This window comes from Diuraphis noxia, unplaced genomic scaffold (genome assembly GCF_037042655.1).
Source record: "Diuraphis noxia isolate RWA-SAM2 unplaced genomic scaffold, SU_Dnox_SAM2 contig0003, whole genome shotgun sequence".
Classification (NCBI taxonomy): domain Eukaryota; kingdom Metazoa; phylum Arthropoda; class Insecta; order Hemiptera; family Aphididae; genus Diuraphis; species Diuraphis noxia.
This window is the reverse complement of record NW_028301713.1, coordinates 14,032,153-14,049,868: the sequence shown is the minus strand read 5'-3', so window position 1 is coordinate 14,049,868 and position 17,716 is coordinate 14,032,153. Positions and strand designations below refer to the sequence as shown.

The window sequence follows — 17,716 nt, the reverse complement described above, 5'->3', positions numbered from 1 at the left end:
GTTAACACGATTGCGTACGTTAAACCATTAACTTTAATATTTACCCCAAAAGTCAAACGATTGCGTACGATTTACTGTGCAACGTTGCCAAATTTATGTTTTTATTTTTGATCAGTAAAATTTAAATTTTATGACTTAAGCTATGGTACCACTTAAAAATCTCAATTTTCGACAAATATGTTATAATATAGTATACAAAATAAAATAATTAAAAATAATAAAATGTTTAAATAATATAGTAAAAAATGTTATACTTGGTACCACTTAAAAATCTCAATTTTCGACAAATATGTTATAATATAGTATACAAAATAAAATAATTAAAAATAATAAAATGTTTAAATAATATAGTAAAAAATGTTATACTTGGTACCACTTAAAAATCTCAATTTTCGACAAATATGTTATAATATAGTATACAAAATAAAATAATTAAAAATAATAAAATGTTAAAAAAATATAGTAAAAAATTTTATACTTGGAACCACTTAAAAATCTCAATTTTCGACAATTATGTTATAGTATACAAAATAAAATAATTAAAAATAATATAATAAAAAATGTTATACCTTGGTACAACTTAAATAACAAATTTTTGATAAATATGTTATAATATTTCTATGAATTTTGTACTTGTTATATTCTTTCATGGCTTCTTTTATACGAATTAAATCAGCATTTTCCATTTTTTTAATCCGACCTTTAAATACTGATTGAATTTTCGTACATGTTTCCACTTGCGTTTCTTTTAGAATTGAAAGAACTACATAAACAGAAGGATGGGAGCTATGAAATTGAGCGTTGTAAGTTCGATGAAAACTTTCAGATCCATTTGTCGTACTTAAAAAAGATAAAAATAAATACAAAATAATAGTTATTATAGCAATTATATAGTTGAATATTTACCGGGGATTTTCGGATGGCTCTTGTGCCCAAATTTCTGGTGGAAATAAACAACCATTCTCCACGTATGTATTTAAAATATAGTCAGAAAACAAACATCCAATATTTAAATCGGGACAAATTGATATGAGTTCACCAAACGCATTTTGGATATCTTGAAAAGGTAAAAATGGTAATCCAAAAAAAAGTTTTAACCATTTTCCCAAATCGGAGTTTTTAGTGTAGGCCAAACGAAGTTCTTTTTCAGAATTAATCTACAAATAACCCAAATGTATTGATTAACTATTGACTTTAATTTATTTAATTTAATAAACTCACTTTGCGCCACCAAGACTGTCCTAAGTGAAATCGACATGCATCTTAGCATAGAGTATGCGCTTAACAGTCGATCGCAATCGACCGGTCGATCTTGGACAATTCCAAAGTCAATCATATTAGAATTTATTTTTAGGGCCACGCGCTCTATATGTTTCTTAATAAGTATAAGAAAATGGCAACAGTGCTTCAAAGTTGCAGATAAAAATCGTACGCAATCGTGAACATTTAATGTTCACGATTGCGTATGTCGATACAGACCGTACGCAATCGTGTTTTACCGGTGTGTGCTTGTGTGTGTGTGAATCGGTCGGCGACAATTATAGGCCGTTGAACTAGGTATATAATAAGGTGGGTAGGAGGGTGGCTGAAACGGCGTGAGCACCGACAGCTAATGTGGCAATAATTATTGTTAATAATAAAATAAACAATTGAATCTGGGCGCAAGCAACTTTCTTTTTTGCCTAATAAGAAGTTATTTGACGTGCGTGAAGTTGGTCCCCCCATGTAATCGAATATACACAGAATATGCAAAAAATGTGCAACTGATTTGCAACAACTTGCAACATTGGTTTCATAATTTGCAACTCAATACTTTCAGCACAATTAATTTTTGTTTAAGGGGGGCCAACTTCACGTTGCCCCCCCCCCCCCCCCCAAATGGTCGTACCGGTTTGAAACCGGTACCTAAATTTTCCGGTTGATTTGCAACAAAAGGTAACATGACATTGTTTTCATTCGATTCTTCCGTGTTTATTATATTTCAATATAATGTTCATAAATTGTTCTGTTCACCTTTGCAATCTGACTTGGTTAATTTCCGTTTACTCAAACTGGCGTTGGATGTACAAAAAATGATCCATTTTTAATATAATAATGATATAAAATAAGCGGGTAAGTAAAAAATGGATGTTGCTATGCTATACAGTAGGTTACAAGTGGGTTACTGTAATGGATTGTATTAAATTTTAATTCAATGATACAATATCATTGTAGATATACGAAAAACGATTCTGAGTGTAGAAGATTTTTTATTCTAGGATATGTTATACTATATTAATTATATTGTTAGTACATAAAAAAAAAAAAAATAGAAAATATAGTTAAATTAAAAATTCATTTTGAATAAAAAAAGGTTAAGTAGAATAAAAAAAAGTAGTATGAATAAAAAAAGATTTTAGATTTTTATCCAATTCAAATTTTTTTTTATCAAGTTAGAAGAAAAATCTATTATATTTCCTATATATTTTGTTTGAATTTTTTTTCTTAACGTAAATCACTAATAAGTGCAAAGGTGCTGTATTGTAAAAATATAGAATACTTTCGTAAGCCAGATAATAAATGATGACGGGACAGAGTAGTTGGCCCACGAGCCGTAGTTTGGCCATCACTGAATAACATGTTGTAAATTACAATAGGCACATATGGCCTATCCATTAGTTAATATCAATGGGTTTTATGGGTGGCGCAAAACAGTACAAAACGGGCGAAGCGGCACAAAAACCGTTAATTTAAAGTTAACGTATAATTTAGTGCTGACGCGAAGTTTTACCCGCTGCACAACACCGACACAAAATGGTGCGAAACGGCACAGAACCCGGCGCTTAATAGACGCTAACCACGAGGTTTTACGGCCGGCGCAACATGCACGTATGAGCGGAAACGCCGGAAACGGCGGAATCGCGGAATGGACACTCCGACCGTTAATAAAATACAGGCGAGAAACCGACGACGGCCCTGTCGTGAAGCGATGTCGGTCACGACGCAGTGTGACAACTACGCGTAGTGTGGGAAGATCGCAACCGACGGAAGGTTGGCACCGTTGCCGCAGTAGTCGAGCGGTTGCCGTAGTCGTCCGCAAAATCGCGCTCATTTCAATAAAACATGTGTTCCGGTGAATCATTTACCTTTGAACAGTTTGTTTTTTTAGTGCAGTTATAAATACAGTATTATAATTATAATGTATCCAAGTATTAAATTATTGACTTTGAAATTACCTAAATTTTTACTTCAATAATTTTGTGTAATTTTATAATAAATATAATATTTTACTTGAAATGGTTATCTTCACATATGTTAATATTTTGCTTTTTTGACTCTCTGTCAGTCCATTTTTTGTATTGTATTTTACTCTCTGTTATATATCGTGAACCTTAAAATTCTTAATACAATAAATGGAAAAATCAAATAGTCGTTATTTAGATAGTATGATCTTTTTTTTTTCATTCTATAGTTATATACCTACTAGTTGTTTCTAGCTTATGAGTTCAGAACCTTTGAACACTCCACATTCGTTTTGAAGCATATTGTTTGTTATATCTAGGATAAGACTAATACAAACGTTTAGTTTTTAAAATTCATAAAATAAATATTTAGTATAGATATCGCTGTGCTTATTTCATAATAAGGGTAGCTTATTTTTATTTATTTAATTTTTTTAATTCTATACTACACCATCTGTTACAATTATTGAATAATAAGCTTAAGTGATAAAAGATAGCAAAACAGACAGAAGTGGCAGAGTGAAGAGGCCTCCCATTGGAGTAACTTCAACTTGAACATAAATTTAAGATTTTAATCCTAGAAATAATAATAATAGTACAACAATAAATACATAATTGTTATAATTTATAAGTGATAAGAGTCATATCTAGCTGATGTGATAATTTTTTTTTTAATTTGATTTAACTGTAATATATTTATTATTTAAAAAAGTAAAATAAATTATTGAATTTTAACAGAATAATGATTTATAAAAATAATCTGAAATGCTTGCTTTCAAAATCGATAATATTTCTTATTTTAATTATCAAGCATACAAATTAATATAATCTATTTATGGAAATTATTATATTACCTGTAAATTCATTGAACATTATCATTTACAGAAACAAAACGTACGTATTATTAATTTATTTTGTGTATATAACTGGAACCTACCTAGATGGTCGTTTTAATTTGTATTGAACGTATTTTATAAAATAATTAAGTTTCCTAATAGAAATGAGAAAGTATCAATAATAATATTGTTTTTTAAAATTTATTTCGTGTTTTGAAACAGTAAAACAGCTTTTAATTGCTACGTTGAGGGTGATTTTTAGTAAAAAGATGTATCTATTTAGTATAAATATTACTTATTAAAATTAGAAATAACTATGAAAATAATTCATAATACTTGCAATAAATTTAAAAAAAACGGGAAAACAAGAATGTTTTCTAAAATTTGATTTTTTTATTTGTGTTTCATTTTTAAAACAACAATAATTTATACAATAGATATTACCAAAATAAGGTATTTTGATTTGTAGAATGTAGGTGGAATTAGTAATCACAGTAATTAGTGATACCACTTTGTCTCAAAAAATAAAAACTGCAGAAATTTGAATATTAAACCTAATATATCAATTTTATTGATATTTAAGTATCTTTTGCAATATTTTGATTTGTGTACATCTATAGTCTATTCTACGTCGAATCCCAAACGGCTCCCGTCTATTGTTCGCTTATTTCCAAACGGTTCCCGTTTAATTTAAAATTAATAGAGCAGTTAGATATTCGCCTTTGTCATAAAATGAATGGAATGTTCGATGAACAACGTCAGCATCAAAGTCATTCAGTTCCGTATATTTCTTTACACGCTTATAAAATTTACATGGTGATTTTATGGATGGTCCTTCCTCAACATAAACTAGAGATTATTGTTTTTATATGCATATACGCCTTAGTGTTATGTGAGAAACGCAAACGCCGCAAGCTTTAGCAGCGACTTTTTGGGCACTTTAAAAAAAAATTGGTGTCAAATATTTTTTTCCGAAAGCATTTTAATAGAATTGTACTCATTCAAAATAATATAGACGCTTGAGTGTGCATAATACATGGTTGAAATAAATAGATTATTGCATATAGGCAAAGATTTTTATCATCAGATACAAAATGGTTGCGTAAAGGAATATTACAAATTACGAAATGCATCAATTTTTCTCACCACGAAAAATTAGTTGGCTGTCAACTGGCATTTTTGTTTTTATCATCAAATCATCAAATATTTGATTGAGAGGGGGTATATATGCAATAACCTTGTATATACTTATAAACTAATGGACTGCGCTTAGAGAGAAACGAGGTGTCGATATGGAGTGAAAAAGAAAAGAGACAGTAGGGGAAATACATTGTGCCCAAAATTAAAAAAAAAATTATGACGCCAGATTTTGAATTTTTTTTTAAAAAGGTCACAGTGTTTAGGTACTACATAAATTTTAATTTCACGATAACTACTAGAATCTACTGTTCTATGATAGTACTGTCTTGAATTAGGACGATAACGGATGAGATAGCATAATTTAATGTGATAACTATTTTATTTTCATGAAATAAAAAAATGTAGTTTCAAATTCTTCTACATGATTCCCACACAATAATTCTTTCTCACTTATTCTATACCGATGACATCCTGTGAGAGCTGGGTTGTGAGGTACACGAAGTCTATTAGTTTATAGGTATATGACATAACATGTACGTGTAAACGGTATTAGAAAGTGAGCGAGGGCCGTAGGTACTATTTATAGCCATGAGTATTTCCATTGTTCGAAAGGTGTTGTGATTGTGTTATTGTGTCGAACCTAACCTAACCTGAGGGGGCAGCCATAACAAGGGGATTGGTATTGATAATAATAATAATAATAATAGATTGTGGGATGTATAACAATGTGAGCTAATAATTAAGAATTATTTAAGGAAAGCGATTCGTGGAAATCAATTAACATTATAAAAAACTATAATTGTATAAATGAACGGATTTGAGGGATTAAGATAGGTGTCTCGCATACACAGGACGTGGGACCTCGCATTATTAATGGACAAAAATTCCAAGAAACGATGGTAAAAATATTCATATTTTGACATAATAATTAAATAGTAGTAATGTAACTATCGATAATAGCTACACGGGATGAGCACTTGCCTCGGGCGTGGGTAGGCAGCATTTCCGTTGGAATTAGATGATTACACAACATCCGAGGGAACAGCGACAAGAGAAAATAGGCTATGGGGAGAAGAGGGTAGTACTATATAAGAGAACCCTGAAATGGCCCTAAATTCAGATGTGATTTGACCAAGAGCACCAAAGTACCTTCACGCTAGTCTGTTTTCTGTTTTAATTAGTTTGGACTTAGAAGAATTCGTGTAGCATAATATTTTGGACTTAGAAAATAAACGAGTAAAATCGAATATTCTCTAGACATTTGAAATATTTTCACTAATCGAATTATTCAAGTCTTCTGTTTGAATTATAAACTTTACTTTGCGACTGTGTTTATGAATAAAATTGAATCTATTATAACTTAAACAAATGTTCGAGTTTATACAAGAGTAACCTCATTCATCATCTTTGGTTCCTAATACCTGAAGGCGACGAGATCACTACATAATTCTAAAAACTTTATTTCTAACTAAAAAAGTTAATGAAACTAGAATCTAAATGCATTCAGTTTCGTTTCTGTTATCGAGTATACACAATTAAAATTTATGTAACAGCGGAATATTTCAATTTGTTGTAATCAATATTTTTTAGTAATAATCAAATAACAAAAATTGGATGAAGATAAATCATTATTAATAATAACTTATTATAATATATTCGGATATCCATTATCATCAAAGTTTGAACTTAAATCATTAAAATTTATTACAACTAAACTCACTAAACTATATATTTTTAAGCTTAATTAATTCATAATAAATCATTATAATTACCATATTTTGTAACTTATATTAGTAACAATAATATTATTATTTTTTATAGTTTATTTAGGTACGTGGTAATTCTTAAGTTATTTAGATGAATAATTAGTGTCATAATTTTATTTCTTAACAATTAAATTCAATATTAAATTAATTCGTGTGTTTAAAATCAAAAGATACTAATTTTTTTTTTTATTAAAATCCACTTTTTATATAAAACTAGCTGAACCAAAGGCAGTGGCATGTCTGGCAAATCAAGTGAATTTAAGAATTCAGTTGGATAATTGATAACTTCGTCTTGATACATTACGGTATCGATTGACTGTTACGTTATCATGTCGCCTGGAATTTCGTTTAGAATGGTGTTATTGATTGTAGCATTGATTAAATATACAATTGTATATTTAATCAATGATTGTAGGTATTTACACCAATATAGCCCGTGCAATGAACTACTGACGATTTCCGTAATTTTGTGGTAGATTTGGAAAAACTTTGTTAATTAACTCATTGGTTGTTGCTGTTATTTTACAGAAATCTGAAGGTAATGTGATGCATTGTATTGATTCATCGATAGCTAATTTCACATTCCCCATTTCAAGCAATTATTTTGCAAAACCATTAGCTGATGCATCATTTTGTAGATGTATACTCATATATTTTATATCGGTTTCCAATCTTGCATCTCGTTGCTCAGTTGTTTTAGATGAACAGAATCAGGCTTGACGTTATCTGGCGGTTTCCAATCTTGCATCTCTTTGGTCGTCGATAGTTTCTGAAGCTCGTATTGCCATGTCCATTTGAGCTTGAGGCATAAAACTACAGGTCGATATTTTTTTGTGAGGCATAACTGCACAGAAATGTGTACGTGCCATGAAAACAAAAAATAACAAATTCAGGGATAATTATTTCTTTCGCACTAATAGCAACTATCATTTATAGTAACCATCACTAATAAAGTAATAAAAATCATCTTCAAATCTTAGATTAAAAAAGAAAATACTAAATTCAAACTTTGAATGCTTGTAAAAAAAATTGTGACTATGTATTTATTTTATTTTTCAACTGCTATTGTAAAAATATGTTAGGAGCCTTGTCTTAAATTTTTAAAATCTTAAATCAAAAAAGGAAAACTTTTATGAATTTCTATCTAAGATAATATGAACATTGTCGTAATTTTTACGTATTTAGTCAAGATTTGAACTTTAATTGCTCATAAAAAAAAAAAAATTGTGCCTATGTATGTTTAATATTATTAACTGATATTGTTACAATGTGTTAGAAACCATGTATTAAATTTTCAAGCTTTTCTACCCTACAAATATATTTATCAGTATCTATAAAAAAAAAAACTAAAAAAGTTGAAAAATTAAAATGTCAGTAAATAGCTCAAAAAAAAAAATCAAAATATTTTAAAAATTTTATGAAATATATAAAATGCTTATATAAACATACAGTGGAAATTTCAAGTATTTGCGGTCATTTGTTTTAGAGTTACACCATAATAAGAAAATCGCTAATTGTGAAATCCAGTGAAAATCCAATATTGTAAAAATTTAATTTCAAATGCTTGTATTAAATTTTCAAGTTTTTCTGCCAAACAAATACATTTTTATCGATATTAATTAAAAAAAAACTAATAATGATCGAACATTGCAAATACCTATGAATAGTTCAACTTAAGTAAACTATTTTTGAAAATTTCATGGTGGATAGAATACAGGGTGATTCGTTTATCAAACAACACTCATTATTTATAAAAGTATTGACTTTTTTCAAAATATTGTTTTACATAGTTTCAAGTTGTTAAAAAACCAACGCTTTTATTAAAAAATTATATTTTTAAATATTTTTTATCCTTATCATTTTTTAAGTTTTTTACCTTTTTGAATGGCAACATAGTTTTTTAATTTCATATTCCAAAGCAGAATATTTTTCTAAAAATTTTGATACATAAAAATCGAATTTAGGACTAGTAGTTTATGAGTTATAAGTATTTAAAGCTTAGGCAAGCGGAGTAGTGGACAAACATTTTGCGGGGTAACCTCGTACCACTCCACTCTGCCAATCTAAACTTTAAATACCTATAACTCATAAACTACTAGCGCTAAATTCAAAATTTTAACGTAATAATTAATTAAAAAAATAGCTTTATTAATTTATAAAATTTGAAGTATAGGTTACCATTTGAAAATCAAAAGTTGATGGTGGTGTATCTAATAAATATAAGGGTGAAAAATATAAAAATAATAAACAATTCAAGAAGAGTGTAAATCTACAATTTATTTTGAAAAAAAAAAAAAATTGAAAAAAGTCACTACTTTTTTAAATAATGAGTGTTGTTTGATAAAAGAATCATCCTGTATACTTATATAAACATTTGGTGAAAATTTCATGTATCAATAGTAATTTGTTTTAATGTTACATCAAAAACCAAAATCAATTTTGTCGAAAACTGATTGTGCGTAAAATTTCCCGTTTTCCCTTAATTTTTAGTTTGTTTTTCTCGATTATTTAGAAAAGAATTAAGAATTATTTACTTTTGACCCCCCCCCCCCCCCCCCCCCCCCCCAAGAACCAACTAGATTCACTTTCTGATCGAACGAGGTACTAAAGTAAAAAATCTAAGCACTTTTAAAATCTAAAATAAGCATTTTAAAGTGGATATTTTTGAAAAAAATTGGTTAAGTGGTTACCGCTCTGCCGTACATTAGGTGGTGGGGTGGACCTCTAACTAGGATAGGTTAAATTTGAATGCAATGATAGGTATCATTTTATACGAAAAACGATTCTGAACGGAGATGATTTGTTAGTCTAGGATACATTATATTTAAATATTGTCATTTATATTCTATTTTGAAACAAATATTTTATTTTTCAATTAGGACGCATTTTGCATAAGGCAATTTTTCCAATAACATTGCATGTAGTTATCATAAATCATAAAACCTTATATTATCATAGATATACAATATACCAGTCTTGTTAAGAATACTTTTCAAATGTATTCAGTATACGTATTTAAATACTTGGTGTCAATTGTATTTAAAATACGTATTCGAATACTTCCTTTTAAAAGTATTTGAATATAAATACAAATACTTTTTAAAAGTATTCAAAATACTTCCACAAATACTTTTTTTTTAGTAAATTATAAATTTTATATTAAAATATTTATGGAATTTATCAAAAAAATATTTAAAAAAAATAAAATAAATAATTATAATAATAAAACACACAATTATTCTAATAGTAGACAGTAATACAGTATATTGTATATTTTAATAGATATGAATTACATATTTGAATTGTATTTTAAAAAAATTGTTTTTTCAAATGTGTTGTCGTCCATCTTTCCTCGACGTTTTGTTAGTATGGCATTGCTAATACTAAATACGCGTTCAATGGGAGCACTGCTAGGCAATGGAGTATTATGACAAATAAAAACTTTTTTTATATTAGGATATTCATTAAGTGATGTCAGTTTTTTTGTAGGGCTTCTACTCAGATATTGAGTTACTTCATTTTCCACAGAGATAGTTGATGTTCCTTGAAGTTTGTCATTAGACCATGAAAAAAAAGAAGAATCCTCAACTTCATCTTCACTATTTTCAACTAATTGTTTATGTGTTGAAGCCTCATTTTCTTTTGAATTAAAGACATTTAAAACTGTTTTTTTAAAATCCGAAATAGCCAAATCCTTTTTTACTTGTAAATTAACTCTGTAATTGAAGGTATTAGAAAACCAAAAAACATATTTTTTTCACCTTGTAAAAGGTCTAAAACAATAGCTAATGGTTCCATCATCTGAGAATATTCTTCAAGGAATTCCATATCATTTTTATTAAATCGTACAATATCAATCTCATCACACAATCTAAATAATTTTGATGAATTTAATTTGGATATCTTCAAAAAAAAATTTACTGAGTCATATGTTGAATTCCATCTTGTTTCTGTTGGAGTGACAAGGTATACTCCAAAACAACTTTTTATAACATCAGCAATTTTAGTAGATCGGTTTTGCTTATTCCAAAGATTAGTTAATTTCGCAAAGGTTGTTCTGCTCTGCTGCTTATACTTCCACAGAGGCGATACTGCATTTTTTACACCAGAAATAGCTTTTTGAATATCCTGTAATTTGTAAGTTGATAATAATATATAATATGAATCTAAAATTTAAAAATATTACAAAATAAATAAAATTCTCTTACATTAGTAGCGATTAAATTGAGAGTATGTGCTGCACATCTATGATGTTTTGGCAAAATATATACTTCATCCTCTGTGTCTTCCAATACTTCAGCAATATTTAAATGAGATATATCTTGAAAATCATTATCTTCATCTTCATTTGTAACAGTACAATTATCCAAATCATCCACATCATCAGGAATGAAGGTGATGTATGGCATCGTGGCTGTGTTATTATCTAGCTGTGTAACATTCAAGGCATTGGTATCATCGTCATTCGCCCCAAATACTCTAAAAATTTAAAAATAAATTAATTTGATTGAAACATAAATTACCTATTAATTTTAGATGTAAAATTATTGATTAAAACATAATAATTTAGGTTAGAAAGTATTAATTGAAACTAATGAAAGTTGAGAAAAATATTTTCACAACCTCATAGCCCATAGGTACAACTATAGGTAGGTATAATTGTATAAACTATAAAAGAAAACCTAGGAAAACTAATGATGTCTACCCTTTTTCGCATTAAAACTCAATTAAACATTAATAAAATATTTACCTAAAGCTTTTAACAAAATTGCTGCCATTATCTGTTGTTGTATATAAAATTTTGTTATTTATGTTAAATAATGTATAGACAGATTCCATAGATCTGGCTAATATCTCATAAGTGTGACTTCCTATCAATCGCTTAATAGATAATAAGTAAGATTTGCGTTCGAGACTTCCTTCTTCAATCCAATGAACAGTTATTCCCAAATAAGATCTAAATAAATTAATGACAGATATTATTAAATAATGAAATTAAAAATCTAAAAAAATATACCTTTTAAATGTCGACCATGCGTCAGCAGTAGTTGTTAAATGTTCCACTGAGTTTAATTTACATTTCAATTTTTCAAAGACAATATTAAAACTTTTGTCAATATTTTTCATAAGAGTCTGTCGACACAAAAGATTTCTACCTGGGAATCCTTTAGAAATAATATCCTTAAAATTTACATGTGACACTATATTAAATGGTAGAGATGCGTTTATTATTAAATCTTGAATCATTTGATTAAGTGTATCTGTGAAATAAAACAACAAACAATTATTAATAATTACTAATTACTATACAATAAATAAATAATATAACATATTTTTAAACCTTTTTTATTATTGAATATCTACTTGAATCAATTTATCAAATACAAATAGCTTTTTACATTAAACTATTAAGTAGGTACCTACATATTATAAGCACTAAAATAATATCGGTTCTCAAATATGTAATACAATTTAAAATAGATAAATTAGGTAAATATATATTATTAATACATTTGATTTAAAAACTAACTAGAGAAATATTTATATATTCTAGAACTAGTAGAACATATTATTTACCTTGAGAAACTATATTTATGCGATTATCTTTTGAATGTATGAAGCTTTTCATAGATGATTGTGTTGTATTAAATTTGATTTTTTTAACATTTGATCCGCTGCTGGTGTCATATTGATCAGTGCTGTCAATTTCTTTTCTTGTACAATTTACATCAACAGATACATTCATACTTGGCATCAGTAATTCTTTTACAGTTTTTACATTACTATGTTTAAGCTGTGAAAATTATAAACTATTATAGGAATTTACTATCTAAAATATTTAATTATATATCTAGATATAAACTATATGTCTATTGTCTATATACTAAGGACTTACATAGTCTATGACCTATTGACTTTAAATATATTAATATAACTAACTAAACCCTGATAAAAATAAAACAAATAACAAAACGTTTATATTTAATTATTTCATAGGTATGTTTTTGCATACCCTGCAACCTGACCGTCTGGGGTCAGTGTTCAACATTTTTTTAGAAGGCATAAACTAAGTTCCGAAATACAATATTTAAAAACTAATACCTAGTCTAGGTCCAAACCCGAAGAACGAAATAAACACTATAGAATTTTTCAAAACAACTCAAATATTAAAATTATTATAAGACGACACCACAGAATATATGAAATTTCATATATTCTGTGATGACATTAACAATATTGTAATGTACCTACATAAATATCCAAATTGTTTATAAAACAATAAAATTGTATACAATTAATTAATTTTTTTTTTCTATTTTATTAAAAATGTAACGCTTATGGCCCTAGTTGTCAAAGCAGAAATATTGCAAATTTCAAGACCAATGAAAAAAAAAAAAAACTAATAGGTAACAAAAAATATGTAGATCAATGTTAAGAAATAATATTATGTGACAAGACACAAGAATAATTATAAAATTATATTGTTTTCAATAAGTCTACCTCCATAAAATCATGTTTTTATTTTCATCAAACAAATATTGGAAAAACTATTATTTACTTATAAGGACTAACATTATCTAATCTAACCTAACCTAACCTATTAATAATAAATAATTTTAAGGACTTTTAGACTTGCCAGCAATGGCCTACATTTTCAAATGCCTAACATGTATTTATAAGTAAACAAAAAAAAAATAATACCTTAATAATAATAATAATATCTACCTTTAAATGTTTACGGAGATTGGACATAGATCTTGAATCAGCAGTTTGAGTCTTACTTGTCACACAATGATTACAAGAAACTTCAAAAGTTGTGTATAAATCACAGTCAATAAGTATTTTTTTTACTTTAAAATGTGAATTATATACTGGCCATGGTAAACTAATATTCACTTGTGGACGTGGATTGTCCAATTCACAATTTTCCTCGGTTTCATCCATTGTTGTTTAAAAAATAATACTTGATAATTTAATAAGTAACAACTAACAACTAACAACAAAAATTAACAACGCAGGAGTGCAGGACGCACACGCTGTTTCCTGTCGCCTGTTTGCCTTTGCACGTTTGATATACTTAGTATTAAATTGCCAAATTGGTAAATAAAATACTATGATTTATAAATTATAAGAAACATCAAACATAGACGATAGACTATAGAGTATTATCAACTCTTGTAATAAATAATAATGTAATATTAATATATTATAACAAATATCTTATAATTATTAACTAGGTACTGTATAGTACCGCCAACCGACAACCACACATCCACACATTAGATAAGAGATAGGTACAATAATAATTTTAAATATAAAGTCGTATTATTATTTATTGTTATAATGTTATTAGTGCTTATTACAACTTGAAAATAAACACTATTTATAGATTCAAGAACTAGTTGTGATGGTCTGTGTCCCGTATGCCTTTAAGTGGGAGTGAGTGGCTGACGGGGGTTTCAGTCATTCTGTTATCAGCTTGTATTTTGGAGAAATCTAAAATCTTATTTATAAATTCTCAGAAGTTAGAACCATTATAAAATAATATTTTAAAAACAAAATCTAAAACAGTACATTACAAAATATTGGAAATTTAAATTGGAGTAGAACATAGCCCATAGGAATGTAAAAAAGTATTTAGTATTCTAGAATATAAATACAAATAAAAAGTATTTTTTAAGTATTTAAAATACATTGGTTAAAAAGTATTTAAAAAGTATTTGAAATACAAAAAAAGTATTTAAATACTAGTATTTAAATACAAGTATTCGAATACTTAACAAGACTGCAATATACATATACCTGGTTTGAGGAGAAATCGTTATCGTTACGCGATTTCATAAAAATTTAAAACTCAAACGCTCAAAGCATTTTTCCTACAATGACGCTTCAAATTTTCTCTATAGCTTTTTAAAGCAAAACTGATGGAAAACTTAGTGTTGTACTTTTTAACCTTATATATAAATACAAACAATTTTATGAATTTTGAACTACAAAATAATTTGCAAATATTCATGGTTTTTACGAATTTTTTTTGTGTAAAATTTCCCGTTTTTCTGTCACTTTTTTTTGTTTTTCTCGATTTTTTTGAAAACTGTTGGAAAAATGTTTTCTTTTGACTCTATAATGTACCAAGGATATTCACTTTTCTATCAGAGACCATCCCCAAAGTTTGAAATTGAAGCTTTATTTTGACTAGTTATGCTGTACACAGACACAAAAAAAAAAAAAAACACACACATCATTGTAAAATCAATACATTCATCACTTCGTTCAGAATCCATTATTCTTCGTGGATTTGGAGCCACAAGCAAACAATAAAGACATTTATGATATTAAAAACTTATGCTATCATATAATAAAAGTAGAACCTCCAAGGAAAAATAAAGAAGTTTCACAATGCAACAATTGGCTACTACTGTTTCAAAACACCTAAGTGTGAAAATGTAGTGAAGGACACTCTTCACTAAATTGCCCTAAGTCTAAGAAATCAAAGGCGAAATGTGCAAACTGTGGTGAAGGACATACTGCAAATTGGAAAGAATGCATCACTTATAAAAATGCAATAGAAAAAGCTCACCCCAAAAAAACTACAGCAGTACAAAGAATACAACAAAAGCCTTCAAAATCAGTCACTCGAGAAGTTTCTTTTGCACAGATGGCTAGTTCTTCAAACGAAAATCAAAAGGGTTCATTGACTCAAACTCTTACACACACACAACAAAAAATGTACCGTCACTATCTGACGTTATGGCAGTATTAACAAAATTAAATGAAAGATTGGACAGGCTTGAAAATAGCAAGCCGAAAACCAAAGCACAAAAGAAAAAGAAATGAGTAGAACGCTTCGAATCATAACATGGGACGCTAACGGGCTTGCACAACGAAAACAAGAACTTGAAAATCTTATGAATGACGAAAAAATTGACATAACTTTAATTTCAGAAACCCACTTCACAATGTGGACCACTTTAAAATTACGTGGCTATCGAATATATACAACAGGACATCCAAGCAATCGCGCTCATGGAGGAACTGAGTAATAATAAAAGAAACAATTAAACATTATGAACTTGATAAACATTCTCAAGAATATTTACAGGCAACTAGTGTCCATATTAATGACGGCAACAATGATCTAACTATTTCTGCTATTTATTGTACACCAAGACATAAAGTAGATGACAAAAAGTTTATTGAATTCTTCTAGACACTCGGTAGCAGATTCATTGCTGGAGGAGATTATAATGCCAAACACAACTTTTGGGGGTCGAGATTGATTACCACCAAAGAACGGGAATTGTTCAAAGCAACAAATATAATAAGAGCACAATCCATTTCAACTAGAAAACCAACATATTTGCCGACTGACCCAAATAAATGAACTGATCTTATTGACTTCTACGAAATGAAAGGAATTTGATCAAATTATACGGAAGTTGAAGGACTATTAGAACTTACGTCAGATCACATTCCTGTGCTTCTCTAACTTGGTGATGTGATAGCTTTGATGTGATAATGAAACAAAAAAAATGTCTATAACAAACAAAAAAACAAATTGGGACCTATTCAGAAATACTCTCGAATAAAACATAATAACTTTCAACTCGATTGAGAACAATAGCAGATATTAAAATTGCAGTAAAAAAAATAACGGATCAATGGAAATTATGAGTTAACTTACCCACTATAAATAAGAAAACTATTCCAACATAAACGTCGAGCGAGACGAACATGGCATAGTACTCCATGTACCCAACGGATAAAACGGAATGGAACCGAGTTAGCAAAATTCTTCATGATAAAATCAATGAAATGAAAAATGAAACGTTCAAATCATATTTGAGTGGTCTCACTGCGACGGATAATACCGATTATTCGTTATGGAAAGCCACAAGACTCATGAAGAGGTCCCGTGTACAGATACCACGCCTCCGTAAGTATGAACGGCACCTGGGCACGCAGCGAACAAGAAAAAGCCGAAATAACGCTCGGCAACTTGAAAATGTATTTATTCCAAACACTATTGACTCTGAGCTCGACATTTTGCAATGCCAACCACTTAATGCAGCACGTGAAAAAATCAAACATTTCTCACCGTTAGAAATTGCTAAAGAAAAAAATAACAACTTAAATCTAAAAAAATCTCCAGGTTATGATGAAATTAGTCCAAAAATACTGAAAGAACTTCCAAAGAAAGCTATAATTCATCTTACACACATATACAACGCTATTTCGCGTACAGAATACATTCAATAACAATGGAAACGGGCACAAGTTATCATGTTGCTCAAACCAGGAAAACCACCTGAAAATGTCACATCATACCGACCAATATCACTTCTTCCAAGTTTATCTAAACTTTTAGAGAAACTTCTGCTTAAACGCCTATAACCAATTATAGAGGAAAAAATCTTATACCAGAACATCAGTTTGGATTTTGCAACAAACATTCAACAATCGATCAAGTACATCAAGTTACTCATGTGATTAGTAAAGCTCTTGAAGAAAAAAAGTACTGCTGTGGAGTATTCCTTGACGTGGCCTAGGCTTTTGATAAAGTATGGCGCAAAGGATTCCTCATCAAACTGCGTGATCAGCTGCCACATACCTGGTGTGCACTTTTTGAATCATACTTGACCGACCGTCAATTTCGAGTCATACGTGAAGAAGCGACAACCGAATGTAAAGATATATCAGCTGAAGTACCGCAAGGTAGTGTTTTAGGACTTCTTCTGTACTTACTCTATAC

General features: G+C 28.8%; 3 protein-coding genes across 3 annotated transcripts in view; all 3 read right to left on the bottom strand.

Annotated features, from left to right (window-relative positions):
- Positions 1–563: 563 nt before the first annotated feature.
- On the bottom strand, positions 564–7,553 carry LOC149056769 (uncharacterized). Its single transcript, XM_089223174.1, has 4 exons — positions 7,490–7,553; positions 1,222–1,262; positions 907–1,157; positions 564–840 (listed from the first exon to the last, which is right to left on the bottom strand). Exons 1-4 carry the CDS (start codon positions 7,551–7,553, stop codon positions 564–566), a joined length of 633 nt encoding a protein of 210 aa, XP_089079300.1.
- LOC149056768 (uncharacterized) overlaps positions 7,439–17,716 on the bottom strand; it is a 26,261-nt gene continuing 15,983 nt past the window's right edge. The window contains exon 3 of the mRNA XM_089224138.1: positions 7,439–7,807. Coding sequence (XP_089080264.1) covers positions 7,777–7,807 — 31 coding nt within the window. The 3' untranslated portion in view covers positions 7,439–7,776. The remainder of the gene's footprint in view (positions 7,808–17,716) is intronic.
- LOC107172857 (uncharacterized) lies at positions 10,166–14,722 on the bottom strand. Its single transcript, XM_089224303.1, has 6 exons — positions 13,690–14,722; positions 12,541–12,757; positions 11,981–12,224; positions 11,714–11,920; positions 11,172–11,442; positions 10,166–11,091 (listed from the first exon to the last, which is right to left on the bottom strand). Exons 1-6 carry the CDS (start codon positions 13,906–13,908, stop codon positions 10,663–10,665), a joined length of 1,587 nt encoding a protein of 528 aa, XP_089080429.1. The 5' UTR covers positions 13,909–14,722; the 3' UTR covers positions 10,166–10,662.